The sequence below is a fragment of the Emericellopsis cladophorae genome (assembly GCF_022114955.1).
Source record: "Emericellopsis cladophorae strain MUM 19.33 chromosome Unknown NODE_4_length_1054762_cov_117_872525, whole genome shotgun sequence".
NCBI classification, from domain to species: domain Eukaryota; kingdom Fungi; phylum Ascomycota; class Sordariomycetes; order Hypocreales; family Bionectriaceae; genus Emericellopsis; species Emericellopsis cladophorae.
In genome coordinates, this window is record NW_026250929.1 from 426,385 (window position 1) to 442,480 (window position 16,096).

At 53.5% G+C, this 16,096-nt stretch overlaps 4 protein-coding genes across 4 annotated transcripts; 2 read left to right on the forward strand and 2 right to left on the reverse strand.

The window, feature by feature from the left end:
* Window positions 1–871: 871 nt before the first annotated feature.
* Window positions 872–1,615, forward strand: J7T54_006511 (Puromycin N-acetyltransferase-like protein; the record flags this gene model as incomplete). The annotated part of the gene is made up of 2 exons (XM_051502950.1): window positions 872–1,172; window positions 1,224–1,615. The coding sequence occupies 2 exons, from the start codon at window positions 872–874 to the stop codon at window positions 1,613–1,615; spliced, it is 693 nt and encodes a 230-aa protein (XP_051365322.1).
* Window positions 1,616–2,428: 813 nt separating this feature from the next.
* On the reverse strand, window positions 2,429–4,693 carry J7T54_006512 (uncharacterized protein; the record flags this gene model as incomplete). The annotated part of the gene is made up of 4 exons (XM_051502951.1): window positions 2,429–2,738; window positions 2,811–3,128; window positions 3,189–4,605; window positions 4,666–4,693. 4 exons carry the CDS (start codon window positions 4,691–4,693, stop codon window positions 2,429–2,431), a joined length of 2,073 nt encoding a protein of 690 aa, XP_051365323.1.
* Window positions 4,694–11,489: 6,796 nt separating this feature from the next.
* Window positions 11,490–12,881, reverse strand: J7T54_006513 (putative mannosyl-oligosaccharide alpha-1; the record flags this gene model as incomplete). The annotated part of the gene is made up of 3 exons (XM_051502952.1): window positions 11,490–12,055; window positions 12,113–12,700; window positions 12,749–12,881. 3 exons carry the CDS (start codon window positions 12,879–12,881, stop codon window positions 11,490–11,492), a joined length of 1,287 nt encoding a protein of 428 aa, XP_051365324.1.
* An 802-nt stretch (window positions 12,882–13,683) lies between these two features.
* On the forward strand, window positions 13,684–15,270 carry J7T54_006514 (U3 small nucleolar RNA-associated protein 15; the record flags this gene model as incomplete). Its single annotated transcript, XM_051502953.1, has 1 exon — window positions 13,684–15,270. The coding sequence occupies one exon, from the start codon at window positions 13,684–13,686 to the stop codon at window positions 15,268–15,270; it is 1,587 nt and encodes a 528-aa protein (XP_051365325.1).
* Between the last annotated feature and the right edge of the window lie 826 nt (window positions 15,271–16,096).

Below are 16,096 nucleotides of genomic sequence, written 5' to 3' on the forward strand. Positions count from 1 at the left end.
AAGCACAAGCCACCGATAAACGTACATGCAGATGCAGGGCCTTGGGGACGCGGTCTTGGCAGACTGGCGTTGTTCAAGTGTATCTTACCTTGCTTGCTTGATGTTGTAACTCGGAGGCACCCACCACAAGAGTGCACCTGACGTGTCGCTGTACTCGTTGAAGGGTGCCGAGATGGCCAGCTTGTGGCTCTGGGTTGGAATAGGCAAGGTTACTGCTTGCTGTGTGAGGTTGGATAGAGGGGGCAGCGATTTGTTGGGGTGGCTTTTGTCCGCGCGGTCCGAAGTAGATCGCGTGCAGTGGTTGGTATCCGTACCTGATAATACTTTAGCCAGACATATAATTATCTCGCAGCACCAAAGTACTACCTACTTGCTTTCTGCAACTCGCCACCAGGCGCAGAAGCCTGCCCAGCGGCCGAATCGTTCAGCAGTGACAGGGAGGCACCAGTCTGTCACAGTATTGGTCGCGTACGGCCACACCCTCGATTGCATGAACATGCCTCTTCCACACGGCATCCAGCAGGCGAGCTCGAGACAACATGCCTCGAGAGCAACTGCGCGCTGCATCTGGTGGAAAGCCAATTCAAGTACCAAGGTCAACACCACCATCGATAAAAACGCTGGAAGCTCTGCTGTCAAAAATGACACAGGTCCATGAGTCCATGTCCATGACCCACCTAAAGCCCCAACTGCACAAGGCGCGCCCTTGCCGGGGAAGAGTCACAAGCCGGATCGGAGCCTCCATTTGCAGATTGAATATAGTTCAGAACCACCTCCTCTATCACTAACCACTAAAGTCGGGTCAGATCGGCCGCAAAAGAACATCTCATCCCCACCAGTCGGGGGCAAGCGACACACTTCAAAGCCAGCCATGGCCACGATGCAAACATATAGCATACGTCCAGGTCGACGCGCCGACTTGCCTCACGCAGTCGATGTCTTCCTTTCGGCTTTTCGCAAGGACAATCTTTTCGACATTCTCTTCCCGAACCGCCACACGCACCCCCACGTCATTCGGGCCCAGGTGTCTCGGCTCTATGCGTCTCGTTACTGGTCGCTCAACTATGATCTGCGCGTGATCGCAGGCAACGACGATGGCCAGATTGTGGGGCTCACCTGGTGGAAGAGGCCAAAGGCGGCCATGTCATTTTGGGAGCGTTGGGTGTCACCTTGTAAGACTGGAGTTGGACGTTGACGGTTTTCTACTGACCCCTCTTGCCCAGATGCGTGGATTGCCCCTTTGATCTCGACTTGGTTCTCTATCAGAGACTGGTTGTTTCCCATCAAGGACCTGGATAAGTATGCGGCTGAAACCTTTGTTCGCGCCTTTGCAACGGTTGAGCCTGCTCTAATCAACACCCCACGGCGCGAGAAAGCGTGGTATCTCTCAACGCTGGCCGTTGACCCGACTGTGCAAAGCAAGGGATTGGGCACCATGCTACTAAGAGACGGGCTCGAGAGGGTAGATCAGGAGGGAACAGCAGCGTGGTTGGTTGCTCTGGAGACTGTAGAGGAGTACTACAAGAAGCATGGCTTCCGAGAGGTCGGCAGGGCGAATGTCGGCGAGTTGCAGGACTGGACCGGTGGCGCCATCATGTTCAGGAACGATGAATGAGCACAGCACAGCACGTTGCGATGGCGACAAAGCTTCTCTCGAATCATCACGTTCTCTTCTTCAACGACCATTGGTATAAAGCGTACCTAGGGCCGCTTGATCGTCTATCAAGGGGACCTAAGTCCACTGTCCATGTTCCATTCACGTGGGGATCGTCGCCCAAGCTGCCTTCCCTATGCGACGCCAATTTTAATGTTGCCACCCCTCGCCACCAAAGTGCAAAGTATTTGCGAGATATGCCCAGCGAGACCTCTGTCGCCTTCTCCAAGAATCTGCCCGCCCAGGCTAACCCAAAACCCCTCCCGGATCAAGAGACTTCTCAAAGGTCCATGCGTCCTGGCCGAGAACCGTATTCCGAAAACAAGAAGAAAAAAGGAGGTTTTCCCTCGTTATCAGAGGGATACATACTGTTGACCGCAAAACGCCTATACGGTCCCTCCTTGGACTGTTTTACAAAACCCCCCGTTCGCGTTGGTATCACGCCTTTTGGTACGTGATTGATTGCCTCCTGTCTCGGCATGTGGGTATCGTCGAAAGCTTCATCGACCTCGATAGTGCAATGAAGACAAAGGAGAGAAAAAAAGGAAACCTGCGTGTGAAATAATGTTATCAACATTGGCAGAGTCCTGATAAGAACAGCCCCAAATAGCAGGAAACCCCTTGGTGAACCCAGAAGAAGAAGAGATCAATGTTGGAAAAGATTCTCGTGTATTGGCGCCGAAGGAATGGCACTTCGGGTAATTTCAGCTTGCAGCGAGAGCTGTGGTGTGAATCATTCTGGCGCTTTATTAGAAGTATCCTCGAAGGAGGGAGCTACTTTTGATGAAAGGGTCCGGTTTCGTACTGCTGGCAGCACTGGTCGTCGTCCCCGTCCGAGTTTGGCTCCTCCTTGACCTCCCCTCGGCGGTGGACAATGTCAGCCAACGTGGGTAGGTGAGCGTTGTTACTGCGCTGCTGACTAGGGGCCATGACGAAAGGATCACGACCAAGCCAGTCAAGACGATTTGAGTGCTCATGGCGAGCCAAGTGTCGCTGGTTGTAGTCCGCCTCCCATGAGTCAAGCTGAGCATGGCTGATGTCAACCAAGTTCTGCGCAGCAACATTGGACTCCGAGACGTCGGTACTGGGGTATGAACCAAACCCACGATAGTCTCGAATCTGACTTGGGTTATGAGGGTCTATGCATCCTCCGTACGAAATTATTGGTGGCTGGCCGTAGGACCGCTGCCTGTACCCGGCAACCTGATCGACGCTGTCGCTGTGCGAAGAGATGGAGCTCGTGCCAGCGTGGTACTGGGAACTCTGAGCGGAATGGTGAGTTGACCTACTCGACGCGGCAGAGGTGTAGTCAGGCGCGCAGTGACCGGCTCCCTCTTCGCTCGGTCCGTCATTTAGCATATCTTGAAATGTCACATAAGACTCAGGCTGGCGATCGGGGGGAAGGAAAATGCCGGACCACAGCTCCTGGGGACCCTGGGACGACATGGCGTACTCAGGAGCCTCTTCATGGGTACTGAGGGGACGAGAAACATAGGCATCGTTCTCTGTGCAGCGCTGATCGTGGTCCTAGGACGAGACAACGTAGCCAGAAGACATGCCATGTCGCGCCAGACCAGGGGCTGTTGGCGCCATGTGAGGCGCTTGTTGGTGGCGAAGCTCGACATCGCGGGTGGACGCGTACATGCTCGTTGGTGTATGCTGCAAGTAGCGAATGTCGGTGTTGGAAGACCCTTGGAAGCTTAGGCTGCGGAAAGCTTGTGGACGAGTATCTAGGGGAAAAGCTGAGTACTCGTGGTACTCATGCTGTTCGCGCAACGGCGCGAGATGAAGTCCATTGGCGTTTGATCCGTACTGCTCATCGTAGAAAGGCCCGCGGGATTCTCGGCGATGCAAGTAGGCGTGGCCGTAGCGGTCATCTTGGGTGGCATAAGAAGGGTTTACTGCAGATTCGATGGGTCGCTGCTCGTAGAACTGACCAGGAGGGCGAGCTGGAACAGCTTGCTGGTAGGGACTGAACCCCTGCGCGTTAGCGAGGTTGGCATAAGCAGCGTGGCTAGTCGTCTGCTGCTGGGCGCCATACGGCAGTGGATTGAGATCCAGCTGATCTTGCATTTCCCCCTTTGGAGAATGGCTCGCGCCGACTCTTGCATCGTAGGCACGCTTCAAACCTTGACGCTTCTTCTGGTTGCGCTTGGGTGCGACGCGCTTCTTGTCGCGGGTGTTGGGCGGAATTTCGCCAGGCTGCGCTCTACTCTCGTCATACTGGGGTAAGAACTCGATTAGAGGAATGTGTTCGTAGTGACGTTCGCGAAGCTCATGCGTGACTCGTTCAATGATCTCAAACAGGTCGTTTGTGGTGAGGCCGCGCCCGCGTCGCGCTGCGAGCCATTGTGGTACCATCGATGCAGAAGAGTGTCTGTCAACCATGTCCTGTTCTTTCTTCTGCAATGCCAGCGTCCAGCCGGTAATGACTAGGCCATGACCCGAGTTGCGGTTGGCTTCAGACCAGGCGTGGAAACGGCCGACCTGCTGTCGCAGAATATCAGCCTGCATCAAGGGGTACGTTGACGCCTGGCGGTAGCGCGTGCGCTGGTAGTGACGGCGACACGCATACAGCCACTCGCGATGAGGCAACATGCGTGTGCACCGCTTGTTACGTCCGAAGTAGTGCGAGACGCATTTGCGCATCTGGACGTCTTCCTGGCAGTCAGCCACGAAATAGCAAGGACCATCGCGCAGGCGTTGAGTATTGCGCGCCCTAGCTGGCTTGACCGGTGCGGTGAGATCAGGATTGTCGGACTCGCCATCGGCGTCCTGCTCCTCCTGTTCCTCCTCCTCTGCATTGTTTTGCTCATCTTCTTCCCATTCCGAGTCGTCACCAGTCGGGGTGGGAGAAGTTGATGGGGGGCTTGACAGCGTTGCCGGCGACTTGATGCGAAGCACATCGGGTGAAGTGGGTGACAGGGATGAACGGCTTCTTCCTGACTGTACTGCACCGTGAGCGTTAGCAGTCCATTTCTCGTTGACATTGTGGCGATTGGTTCACTCACAGCGCGTGCGAGCACGACCAGCCATCATGGGTGATTTATGCTGCGGTTCGTACGGACTGTAACGGCTCGTGACCAACGGGCTACGCGTTGAAATTGGCAGATACGATGCTGAGAGAGCCCTTTGATGCACTGGATGCGTTGAAGCCGAGTCGCGTGGGCTATGCCGGTGTTAGCAAGCTTGGCACTTGATTAGGCTGATGAATCGGATGGCCCAAATCGTGACGGTTGATGGTGGGTTGAGAAACAAAGGGAGAAGCTGCGAGAAGAAGAAAAGAGAATCCAAGTGTGAGATCAGATAGATCTGTATTCTTGGTTGAGGCAATGTAACGTATTTGATGGTGAAAGAAGAGCGGCAGAAGGTGAGGAAAACCTGAGGTTGCACGAGGAGCAACAACAGATCTTGGAAGACCTGGAGCTGCACTTCAACTCTGAGCTGATGCAGGCACAGTGGCCGGAGCAATGATCCGGGTCCGGGTCTTTTCACCTCGAGGTCACTCTCGCTGTTTGTCCGCCTTAGGCAGCAGACGGGGCCTGAGCCATCTGATTTCAGTCCAGGGCTTTTGTCGACAGCGTCGACTGGTTCACACTTGTGATTCAGAGATGATGCTCATAAAGGCCCCCTTGAGTGTCATGCTTTACAGTCAAGCGGTGAATGAGAAGAAAGTAGCAATGCAAACCGAACTCACTCGAGAGATCCTAGCAATGAGACGCTGGTCTTCACAGGAGTGTAGCAAAGCAGCAAAGCAGGGCAGAGGAGAGCCAGGAGTATGGAGCGATATTAACCTGTTGTGATCTTTGCAGGGAGTTTGGGGGAAAAGAAAGTCAAGTTGCGATCGCAAGGCAGAAGAAGCTCGGGGATGCAAAAGGAGTAAACAATAGCAAAGGGGAGGAGAAGTGAGGAAGCCAAAAGACCAGCAGAAGACCCACACTGTTGTCAAAAAAATACACGTACCTTTCGTTGCTCTCGAGTCTTTGCTGCCTTGGTGCTCCCATTGGCATAGCCATATTGACTGTGTTGGCCTCTGAAAGTTGCCTTCGGTGCGCAATCCCTCCTTTTGGACCCTCAATCGGCCCACATCCACCTGTGTATCGCGCATCAACCCATCTCGGGAATTGCGATGCTGTCACCAAGGCTATTCGATGTGCGAACCCTTCTTCGTCGACCGTGGCGAGCTTCGAGTCGATCGAAGCCTCTGAGGATGTTGACACGTAATGCTCGTCACCAAGCGTCGTCACGGACGAGTTGCGCGAATGCGTGCCCGTCTGGGATGATTCGTAGGAGGCCAAGCTGCTCAGGCTGTCCGAAACTCGATGTTGACCGCGATATAGGCTGGCAGCGCAGTGCCCATCCTCTTCGCTAAGCAGACTCGCGCGTCGATTCAGGTCAAGCTCCTTCAACTGCATCATGGGCAATGAGGCACTGCCACTCGATTTCGACAACGACCTGCGCCATCGGTCCTCGTGATGTTGCCCCCAGGGGCTGGAGTCATGTTCGGGGCTGTTGTGTGTCGCAGAGCATGGTGGTGCGTTCCCATGTCTCTCCGCGTCTGGTTCTGTTGCGTTGAGCAACAACGACAAATCCATATTTGTCTCTTCGAAAGGTTTTGTCTGAACTGTTGACAGCCTTCGACTTCCTCCTCGATCAAAGGAGTTGGTTGGGCTGGCAAGACCAGACGTGATATGGGTATACCAGGAGTATCAAAAGATTGACTGATGCGTAGCCTTGATGATGAAGGAGCAGAAAAATCCGGCTCTTGGGTCCGGCCAGCAGAGAGTGGTGCAGTCGGCTGATGTTGGTGATGGATGGTCTTGGAGGCGGGCAGTGCTGCTTCAAACGCAACTATTTGCTTCAGAACTGTTTGCGCTCGAACCGCCTTGAACAGGAGGTAAGCGAATGAATAATTAACCAGAACAAATAGGGATACAGAATAGGTTTACAGCCGAGTTCGTCGAACACCAGTGTTCACAGTTGGTCCACTTGAGCTGCGTCGCTAACACAAGCGTTTGGGACTTCCGAATGAGGGCGATGTGCTATAATTGTATATCGGCCTTTAGTACCCTGAGCAGGGATACAGGGATGCACGGATAGGAGGAAGATCGACGACTGATAGAACGATGCGGAAAGAAACAACGAGCGGAGGAGCTCGACCAGGGATGGCTGTGATTTGCGCGAACTACGCAATGTCGTGAGAGAGGACCAGGGAGACTAGAGGCAATTCAGAAACGACATCAAACTCCCGAGTCTAGCTTGTCCAGGCGTCCGAGGGGATTGTGGGCTGACGGGGCGACTGATGCAGACGCCCGCGAGGGTGTGCTGTATGGACGCTGCACAAACCCCATCCATCATCCACCGCAGTCGAGCTTCGGATGAAACGAGCCAGGACGTGACCGGCTACGAGTCGGCAGCTTTCACTTCCAGCCTGTTTCTCTCCATCCTTCAAGCCTGCCATCTGCCATGGCCCATGATATCGCAGTGACCGCCATAGAGACGTGCTGCTGCCGGGCAAAGTACGCACGTACTGCCATAGCCGGAAGGGTCGATGTTGTGTATCACCACCTGCCGGCCAGCAACTGCCCAAACTTCCGACTGGCTAACGTTTCGGAGGTGGAATAGCGGCCAACTGTCGCAAGTGTACCTAGTCGAGGGCATTACTCGCGGTAGAAATGGAGCATTCCCCATGGCGAGGCACCGGCGCCGACGATGTGACAAGGATACCCTGGCAACCTGGGTGCTGCTGGAGACCAGTGTCCACTCGACAAACACGCCTACTGACATGACGACCACTTTGCATCCTGATGCAGTCATGCCAGAAATTCGCATCATTGTCTTTGAGGATTCTCCTCTGGCAGACGCATGGCTGTTTCGCATCAGAAACGCGACTCGGCCAAAGCAAGGTGAAATTCGACCGACACTACTCAGCTCAACCATGCAAGACGCTTCCAATCCAAAACGCCAACAAGCTTTCTGATGTTAAGTATTTTGATATAAGCGGAATCGGTCGGACTGCAACCCCAGACGTCGACTCGAGTCCTCGACCGTGGGATTACTCGGAAGGATCCACATACCAGTGATGATCTGCTGAACCCTGACTGCCGCAGGTTGGCCGCCGCCTGAGCTAGTCCCTCGCGCGCCTCAAGTATCAAAACGCCTCGACTCGCGGTCTGATCTGACGTACTGCCCAGTGTTAATGCAGAATGCTCCGATCCTCGTCAATCTAAAGTTCTAAACAAGGAATGCGAGAACATTGGCTTGAACGTGGTGTCCCGTCGATAAGTGCTGATAGAGTGAAGCAACACAACATGGTCAAGGTGCATGGCCAGGCTCGAGAACTCATGCTCCGTGGCCCTGGAGTGCCTTGCTGGCAGCACATTTGCTGCACACATGTGTGCATGTCAGGCAGTTCCGCAGACTGCGAAAGAGTGCATCAATGCGCCCCCCATCGGCCAGACATTAGCACAGTGGTCGGCCACATGTGTGTCCGGGGCAGGGCGTACGGTGTTTGTCCAAGAGGCCAAGCCCCAAGATCGCTTGGAATGGCTCCTGTGGCAGTGATGTTCGGTGTCAGGCAGGGTTGCACAGCATGAACAGCACAGCCCTTGCCAGCGGCACGGCAAAGGATAATGATGGTCACTTTTGACATTGTCAACGGGATCCCGATCATTCGCCTAACGTTAGCCATCCGTCCGATGCTGGACTTGGGCAATAGGAGGTCTGGCCGCTCCAATACCAGGTGTCCACTATGTAATGGGCGCGCATAGCAGAGCTCCCCCCAATGCTGGAAAGAGGAGATTCGAGAGAAAGTTAAATTTGTTGGTCCAGACCTGAGCCTGTTGCGACATGCAGCTAAGGACGGTAGCCGTCTCAGTGATTTCATGCAGAACACATCTCTGAGGCAGGGTGATCGGACTCGGTAGCAATTTTAGTGCCTGCGGCACGAGTCGGGTGTTTATGGGGACGCAGCGCGATTGAAGAGCCCTCAGCCCTCTGTGTGAATAAAAAAAATGACTCGGCGAAGCCACCGACGGCGGTGAGCCTTGACTTTGACTCCTTGAGGAACAGTTGTGGACATTGCATATTCCGTAGAGCTGAGAGGACCACTGACTTCTGAGAACGCGAAAGGCTGGCGTTGAGAGTGAGTGCATGATGCTCCATCGACTGTTACCGGGGCTGACGTTTCAGCCAAACCATCGTCGACGGGACCCAGGCTCCCGAGTGCGTGAATGGCGGTTTAGGTTTGTCGTAAACACATGCCTTGCGGGATGGGCACTTCAATCAGAGAAGCAGCTCAGTGTGGGGGCTTCAGCGCCGCAACTGACGTTGATAACTTGGGAGCAAGAAGCAGAACAAGTTGTGGACGATGAGCCGTGTCTGCTAGTCTTCGAGTAGGGGCTGCGTTGCAACGTTGGCGAAGCATTATTGATCCTCAGGCTATAGGCTTCGGGCCAATCGCCTGCCTAAAATCAATGTAGCGACAATTAGGTGGCAGTGACAGTCTGGGCTTAGAGCTGTACGCACATATCAGGGTAAGCTGGGATGTTGTTCGTTGGCAGCTTGAGAAATTGAGGGACTTCTTGATTCATCCAAAAAGTCGCAAGAAAGCATGTGCGGAATTGGTAGGCGCGATGCTCCACATACCGACCCAACCTACCTACCCTAAGCTCGATGAGCACACTGTTTGGTTTGGGTTATTGGTCTGACCACTTCAGATTGTACGTAGTAGAACTTATTTTAATCAATATGTACAATACCTGCTCAGCTCGCTTCAAATGTCTAAGCACATTCTCAGGTGACGAGTTCGACGTTGGCTTGGTTACCCTTTTGGAATGCCTCCTCGCAACCCTGGAAAAGGCTCAACGCCACAACACACCACAGCACTCATGAACAGAACATGAGAGCATCGCTGCTCACGGCTCAATGCAGGTACCACTTCTATAGACTTCGCCCCGATGCGCGCGCCGGAAAGATTATGCATCCTCAACGTCCAGCATTAGAAGCCTTGGCGATCTGTGTCTCCTGAGCTAGATTCCTTGAATCCCACAAAGGGGCAGTGGGCACTGTGCTGAAGCTAGATACGCAAAAAAGCTCCAAAAAGGCGCACTGGGGTCCATTGCGCTACTGTAGCTTCCGTTGTCTAATCTCCTGCGCGGCTTCAGGTGGTATGTGGTATGAGTCTCCCGCATGACGATTGGCCTGCTATTAAAAAGCGTCTCGCGTAGGGCTTGGCCAACCTTTACTACGGAAAAAAGGGGCGAAGGATCAGCCTGGCAGCTCGGGAGTGTTGGCCGAGCGAGTCTAGACTACGGAAGACTCAACTGCTGTCGATCTTAGCATGCCGCCGATAAGTACCCTAGAGCATGTCTTTGGTGTAGCGCGCTGAGACATTTGCTACGCCTGATACAAACGTCTAGCCGCATTGCTTTCGGTTGTTCTTCCGGTCAGTCACTTTGGGGCGCAGATCATGACTCGAAATGCCAAGGCCTGATAGGTGATGCCAGGCGTCACACGAGCCATTGCCCCTGCGGCTTTGGAAAAAAATCCTTCAATAATGCCTGGCACGAGTAAGCTAGCATCAGCCAAGACTCGGGTGCATATAGACGTGGCTCAGGTCTGGTTCTTGACCTCCATTCCTGGAAGAAGTGTCTCGATGCTGCAAGTGCGAAGGTGGCTGGTCCTATATCGGCAAGTTATATGTTGCTTTGCCTACGAAGTCTGCCTTTCAGTGAGCTTGAAATGATAAGCGGAATCGTGAGATATTGGCAGTTGTCTTCGATGTGAAGACTACATTCTATTAGTCTAGGCCGTTACCTGACAGTGACCCTCACCAGACTGGGAAGACACAGCCTTTGGCAGCATACGCATTATAAATGTGTAATTTGTTGATCTATAACCAGTAGTGTGATTCAATTCTGGCATCCGTATCTGAAGGATTTGTTGCAAGGCTTCAGAGTTCCGCGTGGGTGATGAACTGACACTCACCGTTGTGACGCGAGAAATAACTTTATTATTCACCAAAAATTGGTGTTCATTGGAAGTGATGCCTCTATTTTTCGGCGTGTCACTTTCGTGTGAGAAGATTTGTAGCTGGCTCGGTGACCTTCCAGCGAGGTTGTATGCATGCCCTTTGCTGACGATAGGGCATACGAGTAACTGGTACGCCTTCCTCCGAGGTTATAGGATGCGAATGGAATACAAAACACAGTATAATTCTGAGGCTCGTGGTATTTAGGCCTTTTGAGAAATTTCAATCTCAATGCATTATCGAACTATTCGATATGTTGGCTTGTTTGCTACAAGTAGCTGGCGCGCACTGAGGAGTACCGACAAGTGTGACACCTGGCGGAGGGAAGACTAGTGCAGTTGCCTTCGTAGACATAACCTGATTTGTGGACGAACTTTGGAGCACGTAATGGACTCTAAGTTTGGTCATGAACGCTGCATTGTAGTCATCATCATCAGCCCAGAGCAGGTCCATGTACTACACATGCGAGTCAACGCAGTCCTTTCGGATGCACTACTCCATGTCCCTTCCTTTGCCCGTCTTACGAAAGCATCTGAATAGCGGCACCGATCAACTCGGAAACGCACGGTCGGGGGTTTAAGCTGCAATGAGGTAAACTTCTACTCGGGGTCCGGCACAAAATGACGGCTGCTAGACTACGTACCGCACCTCATGAGCGTCATTATGCCTGAGAAAATTGCCAAAATGCTAATCCTATCAAGGCGGAGTTCTCTATTGACGGGAGCTAGATCAAAGGCATCTGGAGACGTGACGCAAGCAGGTTGCCTTCCAACAATATTGGGATACGCTATGATAGTATGCTCATTAGGACCTGTTTCTGACTCTGAGAGGATGCGCCTCTGTGTTGAACACGAACGTGTTGGCCCCCTCCGCCTGGATCTGCACCTCCGACTCGGAACCAAAGATCAGATAGAGATATTTGAGTGTCTCCGCCATCCAGAAGCTTTCCTCGAAATCCGTGAAGCCCCCGCCGGTAGCGGCGTTCACGTCTCTGATGCTAGAGTAGCCGACGCCGGCACGGCAAGCTTTCTTGATATGACCAAAAGCTTCCCAGGCAAGGTCTTGATACTTGGTGTCGCCCGTGACACGATATGCTTGATAGATGCTCTCCATGGTTTCTGGTCGAAGGACGTAGCTTGATGATGTGGGCCAAAAGCCATTCTCATTGTAGAACTTGACCTTGTCTTTCGGAACATCTCCGGTTGGGTGATCGCTGTCAATCCAACGAAAACCCTCCGGACCGATCCTTGTGGCGGTACCACGGTATGTCTCGTAGTGAGAATCAGTAAGTGCGAGGCCAAAGTCAACGTATTTGCGCTCGCCAAGAACGATGCCTCCAAGTATGAAGTTACCTCCAGCAAAGCTGGCCACTAATGATGTAGTTAGCAACCTGTTCATCTGTACGGGGCCGTCAATGTGGCACATACAGTGTCCTGAGCGAGGGAACGTCTCGTTGCCTTCAAAATCAGAGAGAAAAGTCAGCTCTCTCCGTGACGAGGGGTGTGACGCCAGGTGCTCCATGGTTGAGTCGGCTGCCAGCACCCATCGGTCTCGGTACAGTGAATACGCGGCCGGATCATACAGGTACATCTTGATGAGATACTCGTAGAAGCTGTCCCGGCTCGCGCCCCAACTGCCGCTGCTGTCCAAGAACTCCCCAGTCTTGGTGCTGACCTGTTTCCCCAGCAGCCCAGGGAAACCTCCAAGTACGCCCATAGGATCGAGGAGGTATGCTTGAGCGTGCTGCGTCATATTGGCGTATTTTTCGTCCCCGGTGAGATCGCTTAGGTGGGTCCATTCAAGGACGAGTGTACCAAAACCTGCAATCGTATTCTGGCCTTTGGGGAGTTGCACAGGCTTGGGGTTGAGAACAATGTCCCCCTCTGGAATGCCCGTCGGTGTGTCGAAGGCGATGCTCAAGCTATCTGCAAGTGTCTGAGCCTGTTGTAGAAGACACTCAACCGACTCTGGGTCCTTTATCACGTCTTTCATGGGGCCAGTCAGAAGATCATACGCTACTGCTTGTCAGAGAAGATGGCGCGTCCAGGGCGTGGTACTGTCACCTGAAAGCAACCCGCCTATGTAGCGGATGTTTGTCTCAAAAACGGACACCATTTCCTTCAACTTTTTGGTAGTGGTGAATTTAATGGTGGGAACAAGCTCTAGGATCTGCTCGACGGTTTCTGTCTCGCCCATGATGATGGCTGTCGAGAGTGCATCAATCGCTGTCACTCCCCATCCGTTCCTGTTGTCAACGTGTGACATTGAAATTGGCCGCAGACTGTCGTGAGGGAAAGCATGTTGGTAGTACCCTTGCCATGATTCTCTGAAGACTTCCTTGACCGCTGCGGCTCTGTCGAGATCTGGCTTAGGCTGTTCTCGCGATGCCGTGGGCACGCCTCCAAGTACATGCTGCAAAGATAGCAGTCCACTTGTCAGTGAATGAAGCTGTTGATTCCACATGGTATAGATATTGCTCTTAGCTGCTGGGTACTCTCAATGTAATAGGTTAGTGACGGATCACGATGGACCACATTGGATTGAAGTGGTTGGGAACGGCGTGCATCGACTTGGTCGCAGGGATCGCGCGTTGATTGCCTAGATCGGCAGAAACGTCTCAGATGGATGAAGCTGCTCTCACTCAACAAAGTTCACAATTTTTTTTTTTTAGATTCACAGAGTAATCTAATGTAGGGTACGGCAGCTGATCATCGTTCTCGCAAACTCAGTGTAGGTTGCAATTGATGAGGTTGGGAACGACTGATAGTTCTGGTAGGAAATTGAGAATGTTCACAATGCTGAATGCTGATGTCGCTGTGTTGGTGCCTCGACATGGAGGGATGTGGCTGAATGGCGGCTAGCACTAATTCGGCGTGGCGCGCCGCCTTATCTTATCGCCGACCCGGGGAAAAAATGTTCTCAAATCCAACAGGCGAGGCCACCAACACCACCGCAGCCTATTGTCACGTCGCAAATCGCTGCTACCTCAATATAGACAATGGCAGCACAGGTCGGGCCTCTGGCCCAAGTCAAGCTAGCCTCTGGGCCAACGCCCATGACCGCGGAGCAGCGCTACTGGAAGACATTCAAGAACCAGCTGCTCGTGCCATCGCCAACAAGCTATCCGGTCACGCACATCTCTTACAACAGCGATTGTTTCGCCGTCACGACGGGCACCCGTGTCCAACTCTTCTCGAACAAGACGCGCAAGCTCTTGAAGACCATCACGAGATTCAGCGATGTCGCACACAGCGGAGAGCTCAGGAAGGACGGCCGAGTGATGGTGGCGGGTGACGACACAGGCAAGATCCAGGTGTTTGACATCAACTCGCGTGCCATCCTGAGGACCTGGGCACAGCACAAACAACCGACATGGTCGACCAAGTTCTCGCCCACGAACCCCACAACCCTGTTGAGCGCAAGTGATGACCGGACCGTTCGACTCTGGGACCTACCCAGCAGCGATCCTACGACGACCTTTGTGGGCCATAACGACTACGTTCGATGCGCCAATTTCATGCCTGGCACAATGTCCAACATGATCGTCTCTGGAAGTTACGACTCGACAGTCAAATTATGGGATCCTAGGGCAGGGAACAACACGGCTGTCATGACGTTTAAGCATGCCGCACCCGTTGAGGATGTCATTTCCATGCCATCCGGCACGACTGTGCTTGCCGCAGCTGAGAACACCGTCAGTGTGCTGGATATCGTCGCAGCCCGCCCTCTTCACCAGATCACGAATCACCAAAAGACCATCACTTCCTTGAGCCTCGCATCAGGCGGGCGCAGGCTCGTGACTGGCGGTTTGGAAGGCCACGTCAAGGTGTTCGAGACAACTGGCTGGAACGTGGTCTACAGCACAAAGTACCAATCCCCTGTTCTATCCGTCAATGTGATACCCACCACAGACTCCTCCGATTCCGATGATCGCCATCTCGCGGTGGGTATGCAGTCCGGCGTTCTCAGTGTCCGTACTCGCAAGACAGGCGCCGAGGCGGCCAAGGACCGAGAGCGCGAGAAGGAGATGGCTGCTCTTATTGCTGGTTCCATCGATGTCCATGATGCGAAGAACACGAAGCGCAAGAGGCGGGCTGCTGCGGCGAACCGGCTCGACCTCGTTGGCGAGGGGGCCGATGTTGTCATTGCGAACGAACCACGCACACACAAGAAGAAGGAGCGTCCTTGGCAAAACGACCTCCGACACGGCCGATATGCTATTGCCTTGGACCAGGTCCTTGATCGGCAAGCTCCGGATTATGCACCACTCAACGTCTTGACTCTCCTTCTGGCGTTGCGTCACCGAAGTGCCGTCAAGAACGCGCTGGAGAACCGAGATGAGCAGAGCGTGGAGCCTGTTCTGAAATGGGTATGTGGCCACATCTGTGATCCTCGCTATGTCAGCGTATGCGTGGAGGTCGGTTTGCATCTGCTCGATCTGTATGCCGAGTTTGTCGGGGGGTCGGCAGAACTGCACGAGGCGTTCCGGACACTGCATCGCCGGGTGAAGAAAGAAGTGGAGACTGCGCAAATCGCCTGTCAGACAAACGGCATGTTAGAGAGCCTTGCTGCTGGTGTGCTGTGAACAGCGAGCTCAGCTTTAGCGAGAGTGGGTTGGGTCTTCTGCATTGCGTTGGCGTTCCGGTTGCCTTGGATTTGTTGATACCGAAGGAGGGGCGGGATGTGGTTTGTGACTGATGGTCGGGCAGTTAGGTCCTCGCAGGTTTCCACTCAGGATGGTAAGCTTGGTCATGATTAGATAGTCCGTCGTTGAACTGATCTCAATGACCAAAAAAATCCTGTTCACTCACTTGTGTCTCTGAAGTTGGAAACGCGTCCGCCAGCCCAAGAAACTAATTGCGCGATGTGCTCCACGTTATTTTGGCCAGGTCAGGTACCCATTGCCCCTCCCCCTCCTCAGCTACCCCACTATGCCTTGTTCATCCGATGTCAAGCAATTTCGCAACTGTCCAAGCTCACGGCCACGAGTCTAACTGGGAACTGAGGCTATGCGATGTACTATATGTTTGAGGGCGGCTTCTGAATAAGCTCCCAATATCTTGGGAGCGCGCTGACGGTTGAAGGCGACCGCGGTTGTCCACGGGGACTGGAGCTGGGACAGCTTGCCCCTCCAGCGTCACATGCATCCATGCGTCACCTCCCCCAATACCAAACACTGCCCCTACAAGTACCACGCTAAGAGTGACGCACAGCGCTCGCCTTCACCTGTAGACGTCAACTTTAACCCACTGAGTCACTGACCTTTGTTGGCTCTGGCCAATAAGCCGCGGGGGTTAGCAATCCCGGCCCGCCTTTCGCAGCACTGAGCGGTCGGGCGCACTCGCGAAAACTCCAGGCTACTTTTTTCTGCATTGATGATATTTGCCTCCCTCATCTCTCTCTGACTTGCT